Source organism: Mus caroli, unplaced genomic scaffold, assembly GCF_978045245.1.
Source record: "Mus caroli unplaced genomic scaffold, Mus_caroli_1 scaffold_20, whole genome shotgun sequence".
Classification (NCBI taxonomy): domain Eukaryota; kingdom Metazoa; phylum Chordata; class Mammalia; order Rodentia; family Muridae; genus Mus; species Mus caroli.
Window position 1 is genome coordinate 36,852,124 of NW_028227275.1, and position 25,430 is coordinate 36,877,553.

At 44.5% G+C, this 25,430-nt stretch overlaps 1 protein-coding gene across 4 annotated transcripts in view; it reads left to right on the forward strand.

Annotated features, from left to right (window-relative positions):
- Positions 1-25,430, forward strand: part of Tjp2 (tight junction protein 2) — a 147,743-nt gene that overhangs the window by 40,852 nt on the left and 81,461 nt on the right. For 3 of the 4 annotated variants that reach the window (XM_085834175.1, XM_085834177.1, XM_021151541.3), the window contains exon 2: positions 7,820-7,940. The exons of the other annotated variant lie outside the window; for it this stretch is intronic. In XM_085834175.1, the coding sequence (XP_085690301.1) occupies positions 7,820-7,940 (121 nt within the window). The remainder of the gene's footprint in view (positions 1-7,819; positions 7,941-25,430) is intronic. 4 annotated transcript variants of the gene reach the window in all.

The window sequence follows — 25,430 nt, forward strand, 5'->3', positions numbered from 1 at the left end:
TCTCAAAACAAATTAGTAATCATAAAAGAAACAGTCTGAAGATACCATGATGACACCTTATTTACAAATTAATATGATAGTCTTTTTAAAAGAAAAAAGATAAAAATAGTCATTCAAATTAAAAAAAAAATAAAAACCAAACCAAACAAACAGAATTGTTTGCAATTAATTAGACTTTGCTGTTGGCCCAAGCAAGCAGTTCATAGCCAAGGTGTATTGCTATAAAATGGCAGATGGAATTCCTTCCTCATTTGCCAAAGCACAGCTTTCCCGGAGGGATTTGCAGAAAGAGCAAATCTGTTCCTGATTTTAATACATCCACAGGCAAGTAGGCTTTTGACCAATTACTACAGGTCCTGAGATCAATCTTACGCCATTAGTACGTGAAGGATTAGTGGCCTCAAAGATTTATGTGCGGATTAATCGGGGAGTGTACATTAGATGCTGTGTTTAAAGCCACCCTCATCCCTGCAGATCATTTCTGTTAGTGCTTTTTGCAGACTCGTTAGCTTTACCTAATACTGACGTTGTGGGATCTCTTTCCGTCCGCCCTGGCTTGGCTTCCCCACACCCCCTACCTTCGATGATTGGACAGGTCCAGCCAAGGAGACACAGAGCACAGTAGAGACGGGGCAGGAGCATTGAGCAGAGCAAACGCTGAGTTGCTGTAGTTGAACAGTGACCAAAATCTATGGGACGGTGTCCCGAGAGAGATAAGATGAGGTACAAGAAATACATAGCTATTCTGGAAGCGGCCGTGGGTATCACCCCACTTAACAAAAGAGAGCTCCTACCCGAGAGCCGGAGACACGTAAACCTTTGGCAGCACCCTGGGTAAGCAGAGGCCTGGGCTTCTCTCCTAATGATGGAAACCAGTTTGGCTGTGTGTGTGTGTGTGTGGAGAGAGAGAGAGAGAGAGAGAGAGAGAGAGAGAGAGAGAGAGAGAGAGAGAGAGAGAGAGAGAGAGAGATCTTGTGGAGATGACAGCGTTAAGTTCAGCACCGAGCATGGTTTTTCCTTCTTCCTTGATTCGTATAGTGCTCTCAAACAGATTTTACAATATCTGAAGCAGACAACTGAACACCCAAGAAGATGAAGTAACGGGTGTGTTAGAACCTCTTTTACTACTTAGCCTTTTAATGTTCTAAGTGTGTGTGCCTTGGGGCATCCAGGCCATAGCCCACATGTAGAGGTCAGAAGACAGCCCTCGTGAGTAATACATTCTTCCCTACTGCCCTTACATGGCAAACACTTTAACCTGCTGAGCCACCTCCCGGGGCCTGATTCTGTGTTCATAGCTACTTTTTCTCTTCTCTTCTCTTCTCTTCTCTTCTCTTCTCTTCTCTTCTCTCCTCTCCTCTCCTCTCCTCTCCTCTCCTCTCCTCTCCTCTCCTCTCCTCTCCTCTCCTCTCCTTTCTTTCTCTCTCTCTCTCTCTCTCTCTCTCTCTCTCTCTCTCTCTCTGTATAGTACAAATGTTTTTCACTATGGTGTATTATATGTTGGCGGTTGTGGCCTCAGTATTCTAACACTTGGCTAGAAGGATGGTGAGAGCCATTCCTAGCACTGGCGTGAGTGTGTGTGTGTGTGAATGCGTATGCATATGCGGTGTGTGTGTGCACAAGTGTGCGCATATGACTATAGTGCAGGGATATTTGACCTGAAACTAGTCTCCCTGCTCCCATTCTTTGTCCAGCCCACTGATTTGCCATGCTGGAGGAAAGCTGAGTTCTTTGTGTAGTAGGGTCATAGGTCTTAGTGCAAACATTTCTAAGGCCCTTCTTCTGTTTCTTCGCACGATAAACAGCTGGTGCCTGCAGGTGCCTGCAGGGTAGACAGTAATTTTAGGGTCCTGAATTTTATTTTTAAGCTGCGTGAGTTACGCAGCAGCAGTCACCATCCCACGTGGGTGGGATTTCTCCTTAAAAATTAACATCACCGGCTTCAATATACATTCATTATGGAAGACATAGAAAATATAGAAACACGAGTGGATTATTTATAGTTATGCTTCCTGAAGAGAATCTCTAGAGTCATGGAAGTTAGTACTTTTCAGCATAGGAAGAGGAGAAGAATTTTGCTGTCTACTCCCAGGGGACGTTTTGTACTGTGCTGGAGCATTTTTGGTTGTTAGAATTCAAGGTTGGTGCTGGCACCGAGTGGAGAAAGACCAGGGCATGCCTACCTCTATCCTGCCGGGCATAGCACAACTGCTCCACACACTGTGACTCAGCTACCCCCCCCTTTATTAATTCAGGCCTGCAATTGACTTTGGAGACATTACTACTTATTATTATATCACGTACTGTTTATCTTCCTAAAGTGTGGAGAAGTCGTGCTGTAATGAAAAACAGATTTTCTTTTTTTTTTTTTTTAAGATTTATTTATTATATGTAAGTACACTGTAGCTGTCTTCAGACACTCCAGAAGAGGGAGTCAGATCTCGTTACGGATGGTTGTGAGCCACCCTGTGGTTGCTGGGATTTGAACTCCTGACCTTCGGAAGAGCAGTCGGGTGCTCTTACCCACTGAGCCATCTCACCAGCCCGAAAAACAGATTTTCTGTTGCTGTTGTTTCTTTTTTGTTATTTGAGAAAGGCTCCCTCTGTGTAGCCTGACTGTCTAAGAAGTAACTACGCAGTTCAGGCTACCCTCAAACTCACACAAGTCTGTTGGCCTCAGCCTCCTGAGTACTGGATATAAGGTGGATAGTATCACACTAGCATCTTTTTCTTTCTTTCTTTTTTTTTTTTTTTAAAGATTTATTTTTAGACCAAGCAGTGGTGGCTCACACCTTTAATCCCAGCAGGAGACAGAGGCAGGAGGATCTCTGTGAGTTTGAGGCCAGCCTGGTTTGGTTTACAGAGCTAGTTCCAAGACAGTCAGGGCTACGCCAAGAAAATTTGTCTTGAAGAACTAAACCAATAAAAAAAAAAAAGTATTTTTTACTGGAGTTCTATCAAATTTATTTTCTTTAATTTTTAAAAATTAATTTAAAAAAAGTATTTGTGTGTGTGTGTTTTGCCTGTGTGTATTTCTATATATCATAGGCATGCCCGGTATCCATAGAGGCTAGAAGAAGATGTTGTATTTCCCAGAAGAACTGGAGTCACAGAGAGTTGTAAGCCACATGTGGGTGCTGGGAATTGAACTTAGATTCTCTGGAAGAGCAGCCAACGAATGCTCTTAATCCCAGAGCCATCGCTTCAGTCCTGAAGTTGTTATTTCTCTTTATTTAAAAAATTAAAATATAATTACTTCATTCTCCCCTTCCCCTTAACTATATATTGTGTGTGTGTGGTATATGCATGTAGTTCCAGGGGCCCTTGGAGGGTAGAGGCATTGTATCCTCCTGGAACTGGAGATGCAGGCAGCTATGAGCCATTTGAAATGCATGCTGGGAACGGAACTTGGCTCCTCGAAAGAGGAGAACTTGCTCTTAACCACCGAGCTATTTCTCCAGCCCCCAAACTGATTCTTGAGGGAGGGAGCCTCTGAGTGTGGCCACAATGAATGAAGCTTAGACCTTGGTCTAAGAGGAGCAGAACTGTATAGAGCTGGTGAGATCCTCTGTTGGGGAGGCCACTAGTTTCTGTGGCACACAGGTGCCAGGTGATGGGGGCCACTGGAGAGTCTGGCTGTCGAGGAGCCTGAGGACAAGTCTGGGCTTGTTAAAACTGAATCAGGGATGCTCGTTCTGAACCCAGAGTCAGGGAATTGGGAGCTATGACATGTGGTCTGTGTATTTTCCGTTTCTGAATTCTAATTTAGTCTTTACTTGTTAGATCGTGAAGTAGCCTCATTAAAGTCATCATTACAGAGGGCTTGGTCCTCAGACACAAGCTGCATGTCTTTACTCTCTGGCCCAGGACGGCTTGTGATGGTGTTCACCCCTAAACTAGCAGATTAGTAGTTTATTTAGAGATTCCTAGCAACTGGGATGAATAAGTCTCATAAGGAGAACCATTTCCTCTCTGGTCCTTGTCTCCCTAAATGATACAAAACCATTTGTTACAAACTGGTCCTTCATAAACAAAGTTACCCTCTGGTGTTACTCTTTGCTTCTGAGCAGCACATTCCTGCAGGCCTGATGCACTGCCCGCATTGTCCTAAGGAGTGACCTGCTCCTCCCATGAATGAGGGCTCACTGCTTTGAATTCACCAAAACAAGATGTAGTTTCCCTTATTTCCACACACCTTTGTTGGGACCAGACTTTCATCTCACACTAAGCTTAGTGACTGAAGAAGTATTAAAAAAGTATAGCAAAGTAAAAACAAAATTTGAGGCTTTTGGGCCCAGGCTTGGGAGTGTAGCCTTTGTGGCTTAGTGCTCCAGGTACTGGTCATAAAACAGATAGCGACATTCCTCCACCTACCCGCTTCCTGGGTTCAATTCAAAGAATGGCACCCTGACCATTACTGAAACCTGCAATGCAAATGTGCTATCTTTAGGGGCTCTTAGATTGTTAGGGGCTCTTAGAAACTGTCTTGAGAGATAACCTGACACTTGTGACTTTATACTTCCTTGTGACTCTTAACTGGTATTTTTGGTATTTTCCAACAACACCCTCCCCACCTCCATGAATTGTGGTTTCTTCCTTTAAATACCCCCTTACTCAGCTACTCAGCGCGCCATGGTCCTCTACCCCTGCGTGGTGTATAACCAAGGGCCCGAGAACGCTCTCGAATAAAAATCCTCTTGCAGTTGCAGCAAGATCGTTTCTTGTGGGTGATTTTGGGGTGTCGCCTCTCCTGAGTCAGAACGTGAGGGAGTCCTCACGTTGTGGGTCTTTCAGTGACCTCCCTTTCTGGGTATCCTAAGAGGGTTGATTTCTTGTCTATGTGTTAATTGATTTTGGTTAATTTTTATGTGTATTGGCATTTTGTCTGCATATATATCTGCACCACATGTGTGCCTGGTGCCTTTGGGAGACAGAAGAGGGCGTTGGACAGAGTAGGGTAATTCCCTATGACTGACTGGAATTATTGGTGGTTGTGAGCCATCATATGGGTGCCGGGAATTGAACCCAGTATCTTTACCAGAGCAACACGTGCTCTTAGTCACCCGAACCATCTCTCCAGCCCCTAACTTCATTCTTTAGTTCTTCATCTTTCACAGACTTCAACATCTTATTCTCTCTCTTAAAAGATTTTATTTATTTATTTATTTATTTATTTATATGACAAGTACACTGTAGCTGTCTTCAGACACATCAGAAGAGGGCATCAGATCCCATTACAGATGGTTGTGAGCCACCATGTCGTTGCTGGGAATTGAACTCAGGACCTCTGGAAGAGCAGTCAGTGTTCTTAACCACTGAGCCATCTCTCCAGCCCCTTATTTCTCTTTTAAATTAATTAATTAATTTTATTTTTTATGTGTATTGGTGTTTTGCCTGCAGGTTTACTGTGTGTATGCAGTACCTACAGTGGCCAGAAGTACAGTTAGTTGTTAGCTGTCCTGTGGGTGCTGGGAATAGAACCAGTTCCTCTGGGAGAGCAACCAGTGCTCCTAACCACTGAGCATCTCTCCAGCCCCCAAATGTCTTATTTTGTAAACTTTAGCTTATATGTTAATCGCTCTGCTAAAATGTAGATTCAGGTTGTCCGTCCACCTGTCAGCCCCACCATCCCTGTTCTTTGCGACACAGATTTACTGTGTAGCCCCAGCTGGGCTTGAACTCTTGGCAGGCAGGCTTCCTTCTTCAACCTGTTGTCCTGCATTTGCATCACACTCACAGGTGGTGCTGATGGGGGCTTGGTTCATGGCTCACACAGGGAGCAGCATCCAGAGTCACACTTTCCATTGCACTTGCCCTGTGTCTTGAGACCTTGTACTTTGGGATTGTCCTGCTGGCTTTCTATCCTCATTCCTTCTCTCCCAGAAACTGTTCAAGATCTCAGAGGTAGGAAGGTAGATTGTTGGCTGCACAGGTAAAATTTCCCGTGAATATTCTCCATGAACTGGGTGTGCTGGCGTGTAGAGGCAAGAACTATAGAGAAAGTTTGAGGCCAGCCTGGACTACATGAGATTGTCTCCAAATTAAAGGAAAAAAGAAAAAAAGTAAGTTAAATCCAGGATGTTTAGATTCACAAAAAAGTATGTTAAAAAGCAAGACGTTTCTCTAGAAGAAACTGTTTAGACCTGATACCTGCAGGAAGAAAAAAAACAAAAAAACTTCACATTCAGGCCAAAGGCAACCAAGTGTACCTTGATTTGCTTGCCAGTTTATTTATCTTTGGAAGTAATAATAGAAACTATGAATGGGCTGGGCTCCATCTGCGGCTTGCTTTGTAGGAAGTCCAGATGACCTCGGCTTAGCCTCAGCCTACATTTCCTGCTGATTCTTCGAGCTGGGGGGTGAGGTGGGGGTGGGGGAGGGGTAGGGACGGGGAAGGCCTCTTGCCTGAACAAACAAAATCAACACCGTCCTTCACTTCTAGTTTGGCGGTCTAGGAAGGAGAGAGCTTAATGACCATAGCCCATATCTTTTTGTGCCACAGAAAGAAGAATGGGCCCAGAAGCGGCCAGAGAACACATTCTCCCTCCCAGTGCAGGGTTCCCCGGGACTGCCTCAGCGGATTCAGTCCAGTCGCCCTGTGGCGGTGGGCAGGCCTGTGTAGGGTTAAATGTTTTTGTATTGAGAGATACAAAGGACCTGTCTCCTGAGATGCTGGTGGTCAGGAACATAGATTCAAAGCTATCAGCCAGTTTTACCGAAGTCATACAAACCCCTTTGTAGTTTCAAGTGTTTTCTCTTTTCGTGCTTTAAAATGCAACATTTTAGGTACATTTTACCATATTAAAGTTTTCTTACCAGGCCCGGGAGACACATCTGTAATCCCAGCCCTGGATGGGAGGGAAGAGGAGGATTGTGAGTTTGAGACCCCGCGTTAAAGGGGACAAAGGTTTTTCTACTTCTTACTTGTGTTCTTATCTGCTGAGTTCCCCCTCCACCCCTCCCTCCATCCACATGAAAGAAAAAATCTCTGAAATTCTTGTACTTGGGGATTATGCTCAGGTGGGCCGGGCCTAGCCCAGCATCTCTCTCATAAATAGATTGATTGTGGTATGTCCTTATGGTGGGATGCTATTTGGCTGCTAGAAGTAATGGGGCATTGAGGGCTGGAGAGGCAGCTCAGTGGTGAAGAGCTGCTTTTGCAGAGGACCGGAGCTCAGTTCCTAGCACCAACACTAGGATTCTTGCAACCTACTTTAATGCTAGTTCAAGGGACTCCACCACCCTCTTGTGGCCCCTTTAGGTACTGCATACACATGGTGCCCAGACAAGCAGAAACTCATATACATGAAACAAAAATGAATACATTTTTAAAAAAAGATTAAAAAATATCAGGTAACCCTCTAGAAATATAAGTGAGATTGGTGATTGCCTGGGCCCAGAGGGCAGGAGAAAATTGATGCTGGGTTTCTTTGGGGGGTGGGGGGAATAATAGGTGTTGGTTGAGGGGTGGGGGTAGCTGGAGAGATGACTCAGCGGTTAAGAGCACTGATTGCTCTTCCAGAGGTCCTGAGTTCAATTCCCAACAACCAAATGGTGGCTCACAACCATCTGTAATGGGATCCGATGCCTTCTTCTGGTGTGTCTGAAGAGAGTGACAGTGTACTCACATACCTAAAGTAAATTAATCTTAAAAGAGAAATAGATGTTGGGTGTTGTGCGATAGAGGACAGTGCCTGCTGTATAAGTCTGTGTCTATTGCCATCCTGGATGAGCTATGATATTCAGACGTCCGTGTATTCTCCAGGAGCTCATCGGGCTGAGGGTGAACTCTTAGATCTAACCAATCCGTCTTCTCCAGGGCGCGGAGTCCTGCCTTACTCTCTTCTCCCTGTGAGTGGGACTGGTACCCAGGCTACAGCTCCAGGCCCAGGGACTCAGGAGGCCACAGACCGGTGTCCACCTACAGCCTGCTCTCCCAGGTACTTGCTGACTTGTCTCTTAGTAACCGAGTCACTGGCTCACACCAAGTTTGATCTATTATTTCACATCATAGATAAAGATAAGGTCACGATGTCCCGGGTTTCCAGAATGTTTATGCGTGCTTTCTCAAGAAATCTGATTGCAATAGCTTTTTCGTTTGTTCTTTCGTTTGTTTTTGGTTTTGTTTTGTTTTATTTTGTTTTCACTAGGTGTCTCTGTTTAGTTTGGTTGTCCTGGAACTTACTTTATAACCAAAATGGCATTGAACTCAGAGATCTGCCTGCCTCTGCCTCCCAAGTGCCAGATAAAAGGTGTGTGCCACCACTGCCCACCTGTACTGCCCCCACCTGTTGGTAATATCTTTTTTATGGAGTGAAGAGATGAAGTCCTATCTGGGCTGTACACATAGCTCGGACTCTAGGCTCAATTTCCATTCTTTCATTAAAAAATGAAGGAGGAGGAAGGATGGCTTAGCCTGTTGCATCCTGCCAAGGTTGGGTGATGTATCTTCTTGGCTGAGGCATGTGTGTAGGTAGAGCTCTTATGACTCATGATAACCCCATAGCTGGTGGGAGTAGTTTTTGGTATGCCTGGTGTCTGGAGTTGGAGATCATTTTGGTGTAGGTCACATTTAGCTCATCCTCATTGAGATGGAAAAAAAATCATTGTTCTATCGAATGGTACTTGGGAGTGGATTAAAAAAAGAACACATTGGCTTCTAAAGATAGAATATTTACTTGATTTTAGTGAGTACTAAGGGTATTACCTATTTCCCGACTCACTTTTAAGGATGAATTATACAAGATTTACAAGGTATTAGGTATTATTTTGACAGATGTTTGGGCATGTATTTATTCTTAGTTACGGTTTAGTCCTGATGTGGCCTGTCTGTGGCAAGCCCACAATGGGGTTGGATTTTGCTTCATGTACTTGGTTCATAATTCCATCTGCATTAGCGGGCATCTCCTACCTGGGTGGATAAGTGGAGTCTAGTGGTGTGTGAACTGCATACCCTCGATTGACAAGTAGCTGCTCAGGGTCCAGGCTGTATGGTGTGGTCTTAGATAGAGGCCTTAATGCTTGTGATCCTCAGATTCAGGGCAAAGTCAGCCTGGAGCTTAACCATCAGCAGGGTGAGATGGGATGGACACAGGACAAGGTTCAGTCACAAAGACTTGTCCCCACCATCGAGTTCCTACAGCCAGGGCCTGCCTCCTAAAGCAATGGTTCTCAACCTGTGGGTCGCCACTCCTTTTACAGGGGTCACATATCAGATATCCTGCATATCAGATATTAACATCACAATTCAAAACAGAAACAAGGTTACAGTTACGAAGTAGCAATGAAATAATTTTATGTTTTTTTTGGGGGGGGGGTCACCACAACATGAAGAACTGTGATAAAGGGTCTCGAGGCATCAGGGAGGTTGAGAACCACTGTACTAAATCTTCTAGCGCCTCTCCAATTTAGAGACCTTCTCTTTAATGCATGGAACTGAGGGTAGACATTTCACATTTAGTTCCAGCGAGCACACTTGACCGGAGCAGGTCTCCATTGAGTCCCCAGGGTTATGAGTCGGATGTGCTATATAGCATTCTGAAAGGTTTCGAATTTGTTTATCCAGATTGCAGAAGTGCTTTCTGTGACATGAGAGTTGAGAGTTCTATATGGGATCTGCTGCTAATTTAGTCAAATCAACTGGAAGGACATTGTCGACTATGGCAGAGTGTGTCTTGGTCCTTCCAAGATGCTGTAACAAAACCTAAGCTGTATAACCTAAAAACAATAAATCTGGGCTGGAGAGGTGGCTCAGTGGTTAAGAGCACTGATTGCTCTATCAGAGGTCCTGAGTTCAATTCCCAGCAACCACATGGTGGCTCACAACCATCTGTAATGGGATCTGATTACCCTCTTCTGGTGTGTCAGTGTATTCATATATATAAAACAAACAAATCTTTAAAAAAAAACCCAAAAACCAATAAATCCCTCTCCTCCCTCCTTCTCTCTCTCTCTCTCTCTCTCTCTCTCTCTCTCTCTCTCTCTCTCTCTCTGCCCCTGTGTGTGTATCTGTGTGTGTGTGTGACAGGGTTTTATTGTGTAGCTCCTGGTTGTCCTGGAACTCACTCTGTAGACCAGGATGGCCTCGAATTCAGAAATCAGCCAGGCTCTGCTCCCCAAATGCTGTGATTAAAAGTGTGCACATCACCACTGTCTGGCTTTTTTTTTTTTTTTTTTTTTGAGGCAGGGTCTCACTATACCACTCTGATTGACCTAGAACTCATTATGTAGACCCAAGTGGCCTCAGATTTACCAAGATCTGCCTGCTTCTGCCTCCTGAGTACTGGGACTGAAGGAATATGCCACCACCCCCTTTATGATTTTTGAGACAGGGCCTCCCTCACTGTGTCCTCTTGGCTGACCTGGAACTCTCTGTTGTAGAACAGGCTGGCCTCGAACCTCTGGTGGTCCCCTGCTGGAGTCTGAAAGAACGGCTCCACAGGACACAGTGGTAGTAGCTCACCTCAGCCACCGTGTGCTTGTCCTAACACACACACACACACACACACACACACACACACACACACACGCACGCATGCACGCACGCACACACATACGCACGGACGTACGCACACACACATTTTAACCAGCTGGGTGTGATGGTAGTTAGGAGTTGGCTTAAGGCGTGATTAGGTTATGAGGATTCTGCCCTCAAAACTAATGCTCTTATAAAGGAGGCTCCAAGCCAGCTATGGAAGCACCTCACAAGACAGGCTTTCTTAAAAGTCGATCAGAAGGACTGACTTTCAAGGAAGCCTGGCTGCTATGGGGAAGACTTGCCAGTCAGAGTTGCAAAAATCAGAACCAAGAAGGACTTCCTAGGAGCGAAGCTGCCCCGAGTTAAGGATTCCTAGATGCTCCCAAGTTCATTGAGCAAGGACACTATGATCCACTAGCACTGTCTGGCCTGAGGGGAGGAGGGTGTATGCAGAGCCTGCTCTGGATCATCATCTGGCTTGTTCTTGGGGTCTCCTCTCATCAGCACGGTTTGAAGGTGGGTTACTGAGTTCCATCAGCCTGGTCTACCTAGTGAGTTCCAGGTCAGCCAGGTCTACCTAGTGAATTCCTGTCTATAAGAAAGAAAGGGGCAGCGTTGTTATAGGCTGGATGGAATTTTATGGCAGAACATGTGGCTAGCGTGCTTGAGGCCTTGGTTTTCACTCCTGGTACTGCAAGGAATAAAGAAAAGAGGGTGACGGTGGCTATGTTCTTCCAGATGATACTCTTGCTGAGTTTTAAGTGTTTTTTGTTGTTTTGGTGGCTGTGTGTTTTTGTCTGTCTGTCTGTGTATGCTCACAGAGGCCAGAGCATTGAATCCTCCTGGAGCTGAAGTCACAGGCAGGTGTGAACTGTCCAACTGGGGTCCTCTTGACGGCTGAGCCATCTCTCCAGCCCTATGCTTTTATTCCGAGACAGGGTCTCACTGAGTTGCCCAGGCTAGCACTGAACTTGTGCTCCTTCTGCCTCTGTTTCCTTTGTAGCTGGGATGGGAAGCCTGTGCCACCAGTCCTGGCTCCGTTATCCCCTTCCTTCCTATCACTTGTCACTTGTAATAGTTTTCCCTCCATCAATGTCGGCCATGTTGGGTACCTGTCGCTGGCTTGGGATCCCCCACAGGCCACACCCAGCTCTGTCTGAGGAACTCAGATGGACAGGCTATATATGCACTTGGAGCTATGGTTCCATGTACTTCAGCAGCCAGTCACTGAAGTCATGGCTGTGTGCAGCTGTCCTTTGGTTCCCTCTTATGGTGGCTATGTGTGGAAGCCTAGAAGAGTTTCTTCTATGATTTCACGAAACCTGGGGAGATGGCACCACAGCTTCTGGCTGATAGCAGGTCATCACTGAGCCCTGGTTTTGATATTGTGTATAAAGCAACTGGTGACAACAGTTTTCAGTTTGTCCCCAATTTGGGTTCATTCAGAGGTCATGTGTTACAGTGGGGATAGAAATGATGGCAGGCAGCATGCACCCTCACACCTAACACCAATTATTTAATTGAATTTTGACCAAACATATAAGACTATTTAATTATAATTATTGCTACTTGATGTTGATGTTAAGATGTAATAGTCAAAGTAATAGCATACGCCTAAGATTCGTTTTGATTTTTTTTTTAAGTTTAAGCTTCGTTGCTAAAATAATTAACTCCATTAATATACTTTGCAAGAGGCTTCTTTTTTTTTTAAGATTTATTTATTTATTATATGTAAGTATACTGTAGCTGTCTTCAGACACTCCAGAAGAGGGCATCAGATCTCATTAAGGATGGTTGTGAGACACCATGTGATTGCTGGGAATTGAACTCAGGACCTTTGGAAGAGCAGTCAGTGCTCTTAACTGCTGAGCCATCTCTCCTTCATGTACAGGCTCAAGTCCACAATCCCAGCACCCAGGAGTTAGAACCAGGAAAGCAACTGCAAGTTCAAAAGCCAGGATAGACTGACTACATAGTGAATTCCAGGCCAGCCAGAGCTACATCGTGAAACTCACTGTCCAAAAATCACAACTCCCAGGAAACAACAACAAATGAACAGGCAAACAAAACAAAAAAGAAAGAGGCTTCCTTCTGATAGTGGCTTGTGCCAGGAGAGAGAGAGAGAGAGAGAGAGAGAGAGAGAGCCAGAGAGAGAGAGAGAGAGAGAGAGAGAGAGAGAGAGAGAGAGAGAGAGAGAGAGAGAGAGAGAAAGAGAAGCTTTCTCAGCCTGCGGAAGCAGAGATGCTAAGGAAGGCTTTAACTGGATTATGGTTCCAGCAGATCTGGAAGAGAAAAGACATTCGAACAATAAGACCGCTAGGATAATAACTATAATTGCTTCTGATAAAAATAGCAAGGTTTTTTGGGGGTTTGGGGTTTAGAATGTAAATCTCAAGGAATTTGGGCATCTCTTGGAAGTCACCCTTGTTTGTTTGTTTTAAAACACAGATCAGCCAGGTGGCGGTGACACATTCCTTTAACCCTGGCACTCAGAGGCAGAGGCAAAGGTATCTCTCTGAGTTTAAGGCCAGCCTGGTCTAAGAGTCCCAGGACAGCCAGGACTATACAGAGAAACCCTGTCTCAGGAAACAAACAAACAAAAGCTAATATCAGTGCTGGCAGTGGTGTGCTAGAGGCCAGCCTAGACCACAAAGCGAGTGCCAGGACAGGCAGGGTTAAAGAGAGAAAGTCTGTGTTGAAACAACAAAACAACAACAATAACAATAACACAGACCAAAGACTCTCCCTTGATTGTCTGGGGTCCCCCCTCCCCTTTTGGGTCTGTCTTATTTTCTTAACTCTCTTAGAGGGCCTCCTGGGTATGTCATAGCTGACTTCCGGGGCACCTTTCTTAACCCTTGTGCTGAAGCCTATGTCAGACATCTTTATTAAGACCCAGCTGCTTTTATGAACAACTAGACCATAACTTGGGAGGCAGGAAAGGTTGCATGCGGTCTGGAACTTGAATAACGTTTTTCATTACTGAAGTAAATGCCATGGTACATGCCTGCAAACTCATCACTCAGGCGGAAGATTGCTGTGAGCCTGAGGCCAGCCTGAGGTACATAATGAGACCCTGCCTGGGGAGAGAAAAAAAAGTTGTATTTGTATCTTTAACCTGGCCTACACATCCTGGATTAGGAAAGATTTTGATTTGCCCTCTTGCACACCTTTCTTAGGGCCCTCAACCTACCCACTCCAGAAGTGTGGGAGTAGTTTGGTACAGTCAGCCTCTGAGAACATGAGAATACTGCCAAGCAAGCGCTCCCAGAAGTCCCTGGGGCAGAGGCAAAGGCATTCAGACCAGTCATCCCAATTCCCACTTATTCCACTTAAATATACATGGGGAGAAGCAAGGTGAGAGAGATGGGGCCTTTTGATATAATTAGGATGCAAATGAGACAGTTGGTTTACAAAACACTTACCTTTCCAAGCTGGCATGTGGCCACAAAGACCAGATGAGCCTGTGCCACCAGTCCTGGCTCCATTATCCCATGTCCTTTCTATCACTTACCCTCTCTGTAATAGTTTTTCCTCCACTAATGCCAGTGATTTGGGGTACCTGTCAGTGGCTTGGGATCCCCCACAGGCCACACCCAGCTCTGTCTGAGGAACTCAGATGGACAGGCTATATATGCACTTGGAGCTATGGTTCCATGTACTTCAGCAGCCAGTCACTGAAGTCATGGCTGTGTGCAGCTGTCCTTTGGGTCCCTCTTATGGTGGCTATGTGTGGAAGCCTAGAAGAGTTTCTTCTATGATTTCACGAAACCTGGGGAGATGGCACCACAGCTTCTGGCTGATAGCAGGTCATCACTGAGCCTTGGTTTTGATATTGTGCATAAAGCAGCTGGTGACAACAGTTTTCAGTTTGTCCCCAATTTGGATTCATTCAGAGGTCATATGTTATAGTGGGGATAGAAATGATGGCAGGCAGCATGCACCCTCACACCTCACTCCAATTATTTATTTGAATTTTGACCAAACATATAAGACCATTTGAGTATAATTATTGCTATTGCACTAGAGGGTTCAGCAGAGGGCAGGTGTCTGAGGCCACCTTTGCTTACTTTGTGGTAAGGACCCACCACAGCCTGCCTGGCCAATAGCTTTGAACCAACAAGAGTCAGTGTTTTGTCTTCAGTTCTGGGAGGTCTATATGGGGCCAGGATATGTGTGCCCTCTGTGGGTAACCATTGTAGGGATGTCAGCTGTCAACCCGGAGAGAATATGAGTCTGGTTTTATTATAATACTGTTTATAAAATATATTGATAACTTAAATAGCAAATCATGAGATACTGTAATTATATAAAAATACAGTTATGGGCTGGAAAGATGTCTTAGCAATTAAGAGCTCTGGCTGCTTTTTCAGAGGACCACATAGTGAGTGGCTCATAATTATCCGTAACTCCATTTCTAGGGCATATGCTGTCCTCTTCAGTCCTCCACTGGCAGCATAGTACACAGACATACGGATTGGCAAAGCACATATAAAATTTTTAAAATATGGGCTGGTGAGATGGCTCAGCGGGTAAGAACACTGACTGCTCTTCCAAAGGTCCTGATTCCAAATCCCAGCAACCACATGGTGGCTCACAACCACATGTGATGAGATCCGACGCCCTCTTCTGGTGTGCCTGAAGACAGCTACAGTATACTTATTTATAATAATAAAGAAATCCTTGGGCCAGAGCGAGCAGGGACTGAGTGGGGTTGACTGGAGTAAGCAGAGGTCCTAAATTTAATTCCCAACAACCACATGAAAGCTCACAACCATCTGTACAGCTACAGTGTACTCATATATAAAATAAATAAATAAATAGATAGATAGATAAATATCTAAAATACAATTATAAGTATTACTATTAAATTATTTAAGCTTATTCAATAAATATTATGAGCTGAGATTTATTTTCTGGTTATATCCCTTCTGTCATAACACCTGGTCCAGTCTTTAAATATATATCCCATAGGTTATTAACTTCTCTAATTAGGTTATTGTATACACTTAACTAGTCATATAGTTTATGCCTGATTCTTTTTTTAAATTTTTTTCAAGATTTACTTATTTCATTTATATAAGTACACTGTAGCTGTCTTCAGACACACCAGAAGAGGTCATTGGATCCCATTACAGATGGTAGTGAGTCACCATGTGGTTGCTGGGAATTGAACTCAGGACCTTTGGAAGAACAAGTAGCCAGTGCTCTTCTGAGCCATCTCTCCAGCCCTTATGCCTGATTCTTAAAACTGCTTCTACACTATTTGTGTTAAAAATAAATATGAAGAGTTTCATACAGCTTTTTTTCCTAGGTCTATGTGCTAATTTTATTTCTCTATGTTTAAAATTATCTATTATTATTATTATTAATTATTATTATTGTGTGTGGCTCACAACGACTCAGTGGAGTCGCTTTTTCCTTTTACCTTTAAGAGGGGATCAGGTCACCAGGCTTATGTGGCAATTGTTTCATATTCTACACACTAATCCATGCCCATCATGGCAGGGAGCATGGCAGCAGGCAGCAGGCATGGTGCTAGAGCACTAGCTGAGAGTTCACATCCTTATCTACACAGAGAAGGCTAACTAGGAATAATGCTATCCACACCCGGTGGCACACTCCCTAATCAAGACCACCAACTGGAGACCAAGCATTTAAACACATACGCCTATGGGGGCTATTCTCAGTCAAACCACCACAGCTCCCCATCACTGGAGTGGGGTCAAGCTATGGCCCACAACCCACTGACAAGACTAAGTACTACCTCCACCTCTGTTGATGGCCTGAACAAACCTGACACATTGCCTTGTTCGTCTCCAGAAGCAAGGGCCCACATAGACTATAGCTGCCTCTTTCCAACTTAAATTTTCCTCCAAATAGCAGTGTAGGCTTCCTCAGAGGGTTTAAAAATATGTATTTATGTCTGTCTGTCTGCCTATATGTATGTCTGTGTGAGAGAGGACACGTATGTGTCATGGTACGTATGTGGTCGGAGACAACTTTCAGGGGTTTGTTGTAGCTGTGGGTTTTGCCACCTACATCCAAGTTCCTTGAAAGAATGACTCTGAGACTTAATATTTTATGAATAAATGTCCAGGCCAATAGATTTGATTTGTTCCCTGACTAGCTCATAACTTAATTACCCATTTATTCTATTTTATGAATGCCACATGGTTGGTTACCTCTCTTCAACTTCAAACGACTGTCTCCTTCCCAAGCCTTTCTCTATCTGAGAATGTTCTTGTTCTCTGTCAGATGTCTTAACTTCTAATCCTGCCTCAGCTTGGTGGCCATAGGCTTTTTTTATTGACAGTTGAAGCTTCTATATATGGCACAAGAGATTCTAGCGTCCATTCTCTCCTTATATCATGTGGGTCCTGGGAATAGAACTCGGGTCATCAGGCTTGGCTACAGGACAAGCCTTGCCCACTGAGGCATCTTGGCAGGCCTCTTTCCCAGATTCTTAAACTGCCTAAGCCAAAGCCGAATCTGAACTGCAGAATCAATTCTTTTGTCACTTTTTTTTCTCCCCGAGACAGGGTTTCTCTGTGTAGCCCTGGCTGTCCTGAAACTCACTCTGTAGATCAGGCTGGCCTCGAACTTAGAAATCCTCCTGTCTCTGCCTCCCAAGTGCTGGGATTAAAGGTGTGTGCCACCACCGCCTGGCTTCTTTTGTCACTTTTGAGGTCAACTGAACTCATCATACTCAGAAATATTACTGATCCCTAACACCAAGCGGTGCATGCTGGGGTTGGGATATTTCCGGTGGGGAGGTGGAGGAGGAGGCGGTGGAAAGGTATCCTCTGCTAAGAAGTTATCCCTGTGAGTCTGACTATTTTGTACTTACAACAATATCTTTTCATCACAGTGATAGCATTCATGGTGATGCATTGCCAGTGATAACAATGTAGTTCAGAAGAGGGAGATGTGGGAAATCGGCTCCTTTGCTTTCTTTGGCGGTGACCTTTCTATTGTGCTCCTTAGACTGAACTTTCTCTAGCCAGACCACCCAGGGCTCCGGGCCTTTTCATACTGGTCCTATGTTCCAGAATGGCTTGTGTATTAGACTCTATTAACTGTATCTATAACTTAGATCTCTACTCTGGGCAAGGCTTGCTGGTAGCCACTCAAGTAGGAGCTTCCTACTTGAGGCAGAGAAAGGAATCGGGGGCAGGATGCCAGCCATGCCCATCTGTAAACGTGGAGGACTGAGGCAGGAAGAAGATCACAAGTTGTAAGCCAGTCTGGGTGCTTGTGTTCCAAACACAAAGCAAAAGAAGGAGGAAACGGGAAGGGGAAGGGAGGAAGATAGAAAGAAAGAAAGGAAGAAAGGAAGAAAGAAAGAAAGAAAGAAAGAAAGAAAGAAAGAAAGAAAGAAAGAAAGAAAGAAAGAGGGAGGGAGGGAGGGAGGGAGGGAAGGAAGGAAGGAAGGAAGGAAGGAAGGAAGGAAGGAAGGAAGGAAGGAAGGAAGGAAGGAAGGAAGGAAGGAAGGAACCACGGAGGAGGAAAGGTCCAGCAAGAATATTCTGGAACATGAATGACTGGGGCAGTAATCAGAATCAGAATCAGAAGCCACAGCCACAAAGAAATCCAAGCGTGACTGCAGGCAGTGAGCTTGCCTGTGAGGTTGGAGAAGATGGGGTCGCCTATGCAGACCTTGGAGGTTGTTCTGGATCAGTAGCTGCTGTAGCAAGCTACTGTACACTGAAGGTAGGGGACTCAAGGCTCAGATGTTTCTCACAGTCCTGGAGATGAGGCAGTCCAAGATCAGCATGCTGGATAATTCTGTTCTTTTAAAAATGTTTAATGTAATTTTATTAGTTTGTGTTTTTTCCTGCATGTGTGCAGTGAATGCCCTTGAAGGCTAGAGAAGGGTGCTCTGGAGTTGCAGGGGTTGGGAGCTGCCATGTGGGTGCTGGGGACTGAACCCAGGTCCCTTTTAAGAGCAACCAGTGTTCTTAACTGCTGAGCTGTCCTTCCAGTCTCCCTAGATTAAGTTCTTGATGAAGACCCTCTCTGTTTTGGCTGGCTGGAAGACACTTCTTTTTTTTTTTTTTTTTTTGGTTTTTCGAGACAGGGTTTCTCTGTGTAGCCCTGGCTGTCCTGGAACTCATTCTGTATACCAGGCTGGCCTCGAACTCAGAAATCCGCCTGTCTCTGCCTCCCAAGTGCTGGGATTAAAGGCGTGCGCCACCATGTCCGGCGAGACTTCACTTTTTAATATAGCATTTCCTAAACGTATGAGGATGAGGTGGGTAGGGGCAAAATGCCAATGAGTCCACTCATCCCATTATGAGGATACCACTTTATTTATTTATTTATTTTGCATGTCCATGTGTGTGAATTTGTATGTGTATGATGTATGCAGATGTACGTACGTATGTACGTACGTGTGTGTGTGTGTGTGTGTGTGTGTGTGTGTGTGTGTGTGGTGTAGGGACAGAGGTTGATGTCAGGTTTCCTCCTGGATTATTTTCTACCTTATTTACTGAGATGTTTCTTACTGGGCTCACAGCTCGTTGACTTCACCGAGTTAGCTAGCTTGTCCGGGCATCCCCTCCTCAAGTCTGTGCCGGGATTGCTCCACCACATGGGATTGACACGTATGTGGGTACCAGGGCTCTGTCTTCCTGCTTGTGTGGCAGGCACTTTATCCAGGGAGCCACCTCCTCAGCCCCCAAGGGTCCCACTTCTAAATCTAAGTTTAGACTGGTGACTTTATGAGTGCTTGGTGACCTCTCAGGTCTTTAAACAGGAAAAGCAGCGGGATCTCCCTTTCCCAAGACAAAGATCCTCTTGGCTTCCAGGGGAACTGGAGGGGAGGGGAGACAGTGAGGCTGGGTCCAGGGCAGGCACCGAAGAGGCAGGTTTCGAGATACTCCACAGCAAAAACACGTAATCTAAAACATAAAAATAAAAGATGATCGCATAATGTTTTCCCTTTTGATTGTTATTAATTCCCAAAGTATTTTTGGAAACTCACTTCCGCAAAACTGTCTGTGGGTGATTCCCATCTTCACTCGTTTGATGATATTTTTGGAGTTTCTTCAACATGCTTTCTATTTATCTATTTATTTATTTATTTAAATGTTCTTCAACATGTTTTCTTCCTTCCTTCCTTCCTTCCTTCCTTCCTTCCTTCCTTCCTTCCTTCCTTCCTTCCTTCCTTCCTCCCTCCCTCCCTCCCCCTTTCTTTCTTTCTTTCTTTCTTTCTTTCTTTCTTTCTTTCTTTCTTTCTTTCTCTCTCTCTGTCTCTCTCTCTCTCCCTCCCTCCCTCTTTCTTTCTTTCTTTCTTTCTTTCTTTCTTTCTTTCTTTCTTTCTTTCTTTTTCTTTCTCTCTCTCTCCCTCCCTCCCTCCTTCCCTCTTTCTTTCTTTCTTTCTTTCTTTCTTTCTTTCTTTCTTTCTTTCTTTCTTTCTTTCTTTCAATGCTCTGTCTGTGTCAACACCTGAATGTCAGTAAAAGGGCACCAGATCCCATTACAGATGGTTGTGAGTCACCATGTGGTTGCTGGGAATTGAACTCAGGACCCCTGGAAGAGCAGTCAGTGCTAGTAACTACTGAGTTACCGCTCCAGCTCTCTCTTTCTTAAGTTTAAAAAAAAAATATGTATTCATCTTAGTTTATGTATACGAGTGCTTTGCCTACATGTATGTATCTAAGTGTACTGTGTGCCTGTCTTAGGGGGGCAGAAGAGGGTATCAGGTCCACTGCAGTTCTGGATGGTTGTGAGTTGACATGTGGGTTCTGGGAGTTGAACTTAGGTCCTTCTATTAGAGCAACAAGTGCTATTCATCACTGAGCCATCTCTCTAGCCCACAGACAGAAGTTTTCACCGCTTAATAGATAATATACTTTATTTTTAGACACTAGGAGTAATTTTTTTAAATCACAAGGTTTGGGGGCTCAGCAGTTAAAAGCATGTATTACTCTTACAGAGGATGTATCAGAGGGCTCACTGCCACATTTAACTTCAGCCCCAGGGGATCTGATGCCCTTTTCTGCCTCTGAGGGCACTGCATTCATGTCTGTTGTCTCTCTGTCCGGCTCTCTCTGTCTGTCTCTCTGCTTGTCTTTCTGTCTCTGTCTCTCTCTGTCTCTGTCTCTCTCTCACACACACACAGAATAAAAATAAAATCTATAAAATCTGAAAAGTTTTGAGTTTCTTTTTGATTCTAGTCATGATATATAAGCTGAAGTCCTACTGAGCATATTTTCTAACAGGTGTGAAATCACAACAGACTACATCAATTGAAAAATAACCAACAAGTATTTTCCAGCCATATACCGTGTAATTTTTTGTTGAATTTAGGCCATTATGTATGACATAAGGGCTTTACTTTGGGAATTAGATCATTTCCCTTCCTCTGTCTTTCTCTTGGTATTTATCCTGGATTATAATTTCTTAGTTTGTTTACTTTCTTGATTCTCCACCTCTATTTTTAAATTTTTAGCTCGTGTGCAAAAAACTGGATTTCACTGACACACACACACACACACACACACACACACGTTATATCTCGCTCCTATTTGCAGAAATACGGAATACTTCATGATTCTTTGTGCTGGGGTTGTGCCCATCTGTGTTCATCTCTGACGTTGATTCGAATGAGGTCCACAAAGTTTTAAAGCCTGAGGATGTAGCTCAGGTCGGGTATATGTCTGTTATGAATGTGCTTGTGAGGCCCCAGGTTCTGTCTCTAGCACCGTGGAGATGGGAGGGGAGAAATAAATCATTATTCTATCAGGGAGGACAGGTTAGGCAAGAACTACAAGTTCCACTGTTCAAGTAAACAGTTCTTTAGAAATGTAGGATTTAGAAAGCTAAAGTCACCAGTCTCCATTCTCCACAAAAGAAAACAAAATGAATCAAAGATGAGTAGTTTAACCACTGTTTCGAGTAAAAGGACCAATATGTGGTAGCTAACAAGGAATGAGTAAAGTGGAGATGCCCCACCCCACTCCCAAGTAACTTTAGGGGGTAGGGAGTGCAGCAGGGTGGCGCTGTAGAATCTGTCCTGAAAGGCTAGTGTTTGGAGTGAGGAGGGTGCAGAAGCCAGGGGAGAAGATGGGTTCCCCAGGAAGGGAAGAGAGGTTTGCCATTCTCTTGAGAAGTGTCAGGGATCATATGGGGCTTTAGTTGCTGCTTGGGCAATTCTTTTGACTCTGTCATTTGTCATCTTTTGTGTGTTTATCTTTCTCTCCATCATACTGTAGGCAGCTTTCTGTTATAAGTTGTCCTTATCTCTCTCTGCCTACCCTAGGGGATAGGGTAGGCATTTAAAAAATGTTTGTGGGAGGGGTGGGTCTGTATGATTCCAATCTGCCTTAGGTGCAGAGAGCAGCCTAGAGACTTTTCAGTGTGAGTTTACATTGTTCCCAACTGAAGGAGCTAGGTAAACCATGTTGTAAGTATATACACACATAGATACATATGTATATAAATATATTCTCTGTATGTGTGTGTATGTGTGTGTGGTACAGAATATCTCTGCATATAGATCTCAAATCTGCTGGGCTAGATGCTGACACAAACTAGGCAAGCACTTTAATCCCACCTCAACCCCTTCTTCTGTTGAGGTTTTCCTAGAACTGGCTGTGTAGTTCAGGCTGACTTTGAACTGGAGACTTTTCTACTTCAGCTGGTATGATCTGGTTTCTTTCTTAGAACCCTCTCTCTGCTGGTGAGAAAATCTTAACATTCCATAGGAAATCTGACTAAGTGCATTAAGTTTGTTACGTTTGTTTGAGATGTTTTATTTTATTTATTTATTTGAGATGGGGGTCTTACTTTGTAGCCCTGTCTGACTTGAAGCTCACCATGGAGACCAGGCTGTCCTGTAACTCAGAGACCCACCCATTCTACTTCCAGTGTGCTGACACAGATTTATTTTAATGAATCTCTTTCAGAGACCTAATAAATCATAATTTACAAACTACAGAAGCATTGACTGTAATTTTTAAAAAAAGATTTATTTATTGTTATGAATAAGTACGCTGTAGTTGTCTTCAGACGCACCAGAAGAGAGCATCAGATCTCATTGCGGATGGTTGTGAGCCACCATGTGGTTGCTGGGATTTGAACTCAGGACCTCTGGAAGAGCAGTCAGTGCTCTTACCTGCTGAGCCATCTCGCCAGCCCCCACTGACTGTAATTTTAAGAGGAAAACTCTATTCATAATGCTGTCATCAAAACATTTTCCAAGTATACTTTCTTTTCCTTACATATTTTTCATGCTTTATTAATGTGATCACAGGTTAGATAAAACTTGTGTTCATTCTCATTGACAGATTTTTGTTTGTTTGTTTCTCAAGACATAGTTTCGCTGTGTAGCCCTGGCTGTTCTGGAATTCACTCTGTAAACCAGCCTGGCCTCAAACTCACAGAAATCTGCCTGCCTCTGCCTCTTGAATGCTGGGATTAAAGGCCTGCATCACCCTTGCCCGACTCCTTGACAGTTTATTAACATTGTCATTATTCTTCTTGCTATATAAATTTTCTCATATTGTAGTTACCCCCCCTGTATTGGCTAGTTTTGTGTCAACTTGACACAGCTGGAGTTATCACAGAAAAAGGAGCTTCAGTTGAGGAAATGCCTCCATGAGATCCAGCTGTAAGGCATTTTCTCAATTAGTGATCAAGGGGGAAAGGCCCCTTGTGGGTGGGACCATCTCTGGGCTGGTAGCCTTGGTTCTATAAGAGAGCAAGCTGAGCAAGCCAGGGGAAGCAAGCCAGTAAGGAACATTCCTCCATGGCCTCTGCATCAGCTCCTGCTTCCTGACCTACTTGAGTTCCAGTCCTGACTTCCTTGGTGATGAACAGCAGTATGGACGTGTAAGCTGAATAAACCCTTTCCTCCCCAACTTGTTTCTTGGTCATGATGTTTTGTGCAGGAATAGAAACCCTGACTAAGACACACACCACCCCTCCTCCCCCTTGAGTTTTGTCTATACTGATGATTACACATGGCCTCCTACAAGCTAGGCAGGAATTCTACCACTGAACCACATCCCTGGTCCTTGAGATAGGATCTTGCTAATTTGCTCAAGCTAGTCTGGGTAGGTCATGACCTTGAACAGCTCCCTCCCAAGTAGCTAAACAGCTAGGATTACGGGCCTGACTAGTTTATGTGTTTGTATTTATAGTTTTGTTTTTCATTGAAGCAGAGCCTCCCAGGGAAGTTGAGTCTGACCTGTAACTCAAAGTTCTCCTGTATAAGTGCCAGGTTATAGACATCGGTTACTACTGCTATGTCTGCTTTCTGTCAAGTAGGATTTAATAGCTCTTTATCACTGGGCATAGATGACTTCCATCTCTTCTGACTAGGAATGGATACCTTGGGAAGTAATGAAACTTTGAAATGGAACATTTTTGGCCAACTTCAGCAGTGGGTCTATCTGAAGCAATTAGGTTCAGAGTCTGTATTTCTTTTCATTTCTCTTTTGAAAGAGGGATGATGTCATATAGCCCAGGCTGGCCTTCAACTCAGTATATAGCAAAGGGGACGTCTAATTCTCCTGTCCCCAACTCCTGAGTGTGCCACCACATCGTTTATGTTGTACTGGGGGTCAAACTCAGGACTTCCTGTGCTGGCTAAGTCTACTAACCAAGCTGTATCTCCAGTCCCAGTCAGCTCTTGACTGACTTCCTCACAGTTCTGTGTTAACTGACTTATGTTCCCCCCCTTTTTTTTTTTTTTTTTTTGGTTTTTTCAAGACAGGGTTTCTCTGTGTAGCCCTGGCTGTCCTGGCACTCACTTTGTAGACCAGGCTGGTCTCGAACTCAGAAATCCGCCTGCCTCTGCCTCCCGAGTGCTGGGATTAAAGGCGTGCGCCACCACGCCCGGCTTATGTTCCCCTTTTTAAAGCTCACTCTTCCTATGGCTTTTTGACCACTTTTCTCCAGAAAGTGTCTGCTGCTTGTTGTGATCTTTGCTCAGCCTCAGTAGGACCACACCAGGCCAAACAGTTCCACGTGAGAACTGTTTATTGAAAGTTTATTGAGAGAGAGAAGGGCAAGGTGGTGAAGGAGAGAGAAGGGGGTAGGGGGAGAGATCAGAGGGACCATATGGATGGTGAAATAGTCACAGGTAAAGGTGGGAGGTGGGATGGATTCTGGGAATATGGTGGCTGTTGCCTTGGCAACAGGTGTGCTGGTTGCACCTATGTGATGTCATGGGTTTTGGAGGTCCTGATACCAACACTGCCCTTTCAGGTTTGCTTTGCTTTGACTTTTTTTTTTTTTGTCCAGCAGAGTTTGTAATTCCTATAGGCAGGCCCTGTCTTTGGTCCACCTTTGCCTCTAACTGCATCAGGTGTCTAAAAGGCGTCATGCCTTCTCTTGCCTTCTCTTGATGGCAACTTTCACAACTCATTAGTGACTTCCAGAGCTCTCTAGCCAGGTGCTCATTAATACCTCGTGGAGCTGACATGCTCAGTGTGGAGCTACTGAGCATCTCCACCTGGATGACACATAGCCCTTGACTGCTCTACATCCCTAAACTCATTCATTATCCTTCCTCGGGCCCCTCCCAAGGTACGCTCCACTCTTGAATTCTCCATTGTAGTCAAAGCACTGTCTACTTAGGCCACACACCTGTGAGTCACACTGGGCTCATTTCCCTCTCGTCCCTCACAGCTGGTTGGAGTTACCCAGCCCATTGGGCTACTTCCTCTGTTTCTTTGGAGTTTGGCTTCCTTTCATCTAATGCTGCATTCCATTTTGCCTGCTTGCCCACAATGGTAGTATGTACAGGTTAAATTATTTATTTATTTACTTACTTACTTATTTCGAGACAGGGTTTCTCTGTATAGCCCTGGCTGTCCTGGAACTCACTTTGTAGACCAGGCTGGCCTCAAACTCAGAAATCCTCCTGCCTCTGCCTCCCGAGTGCTGGGATTAAAGGCGTGTGCCACCACGCCCGGGGAATTTATTTATTTTTAAAGATTTA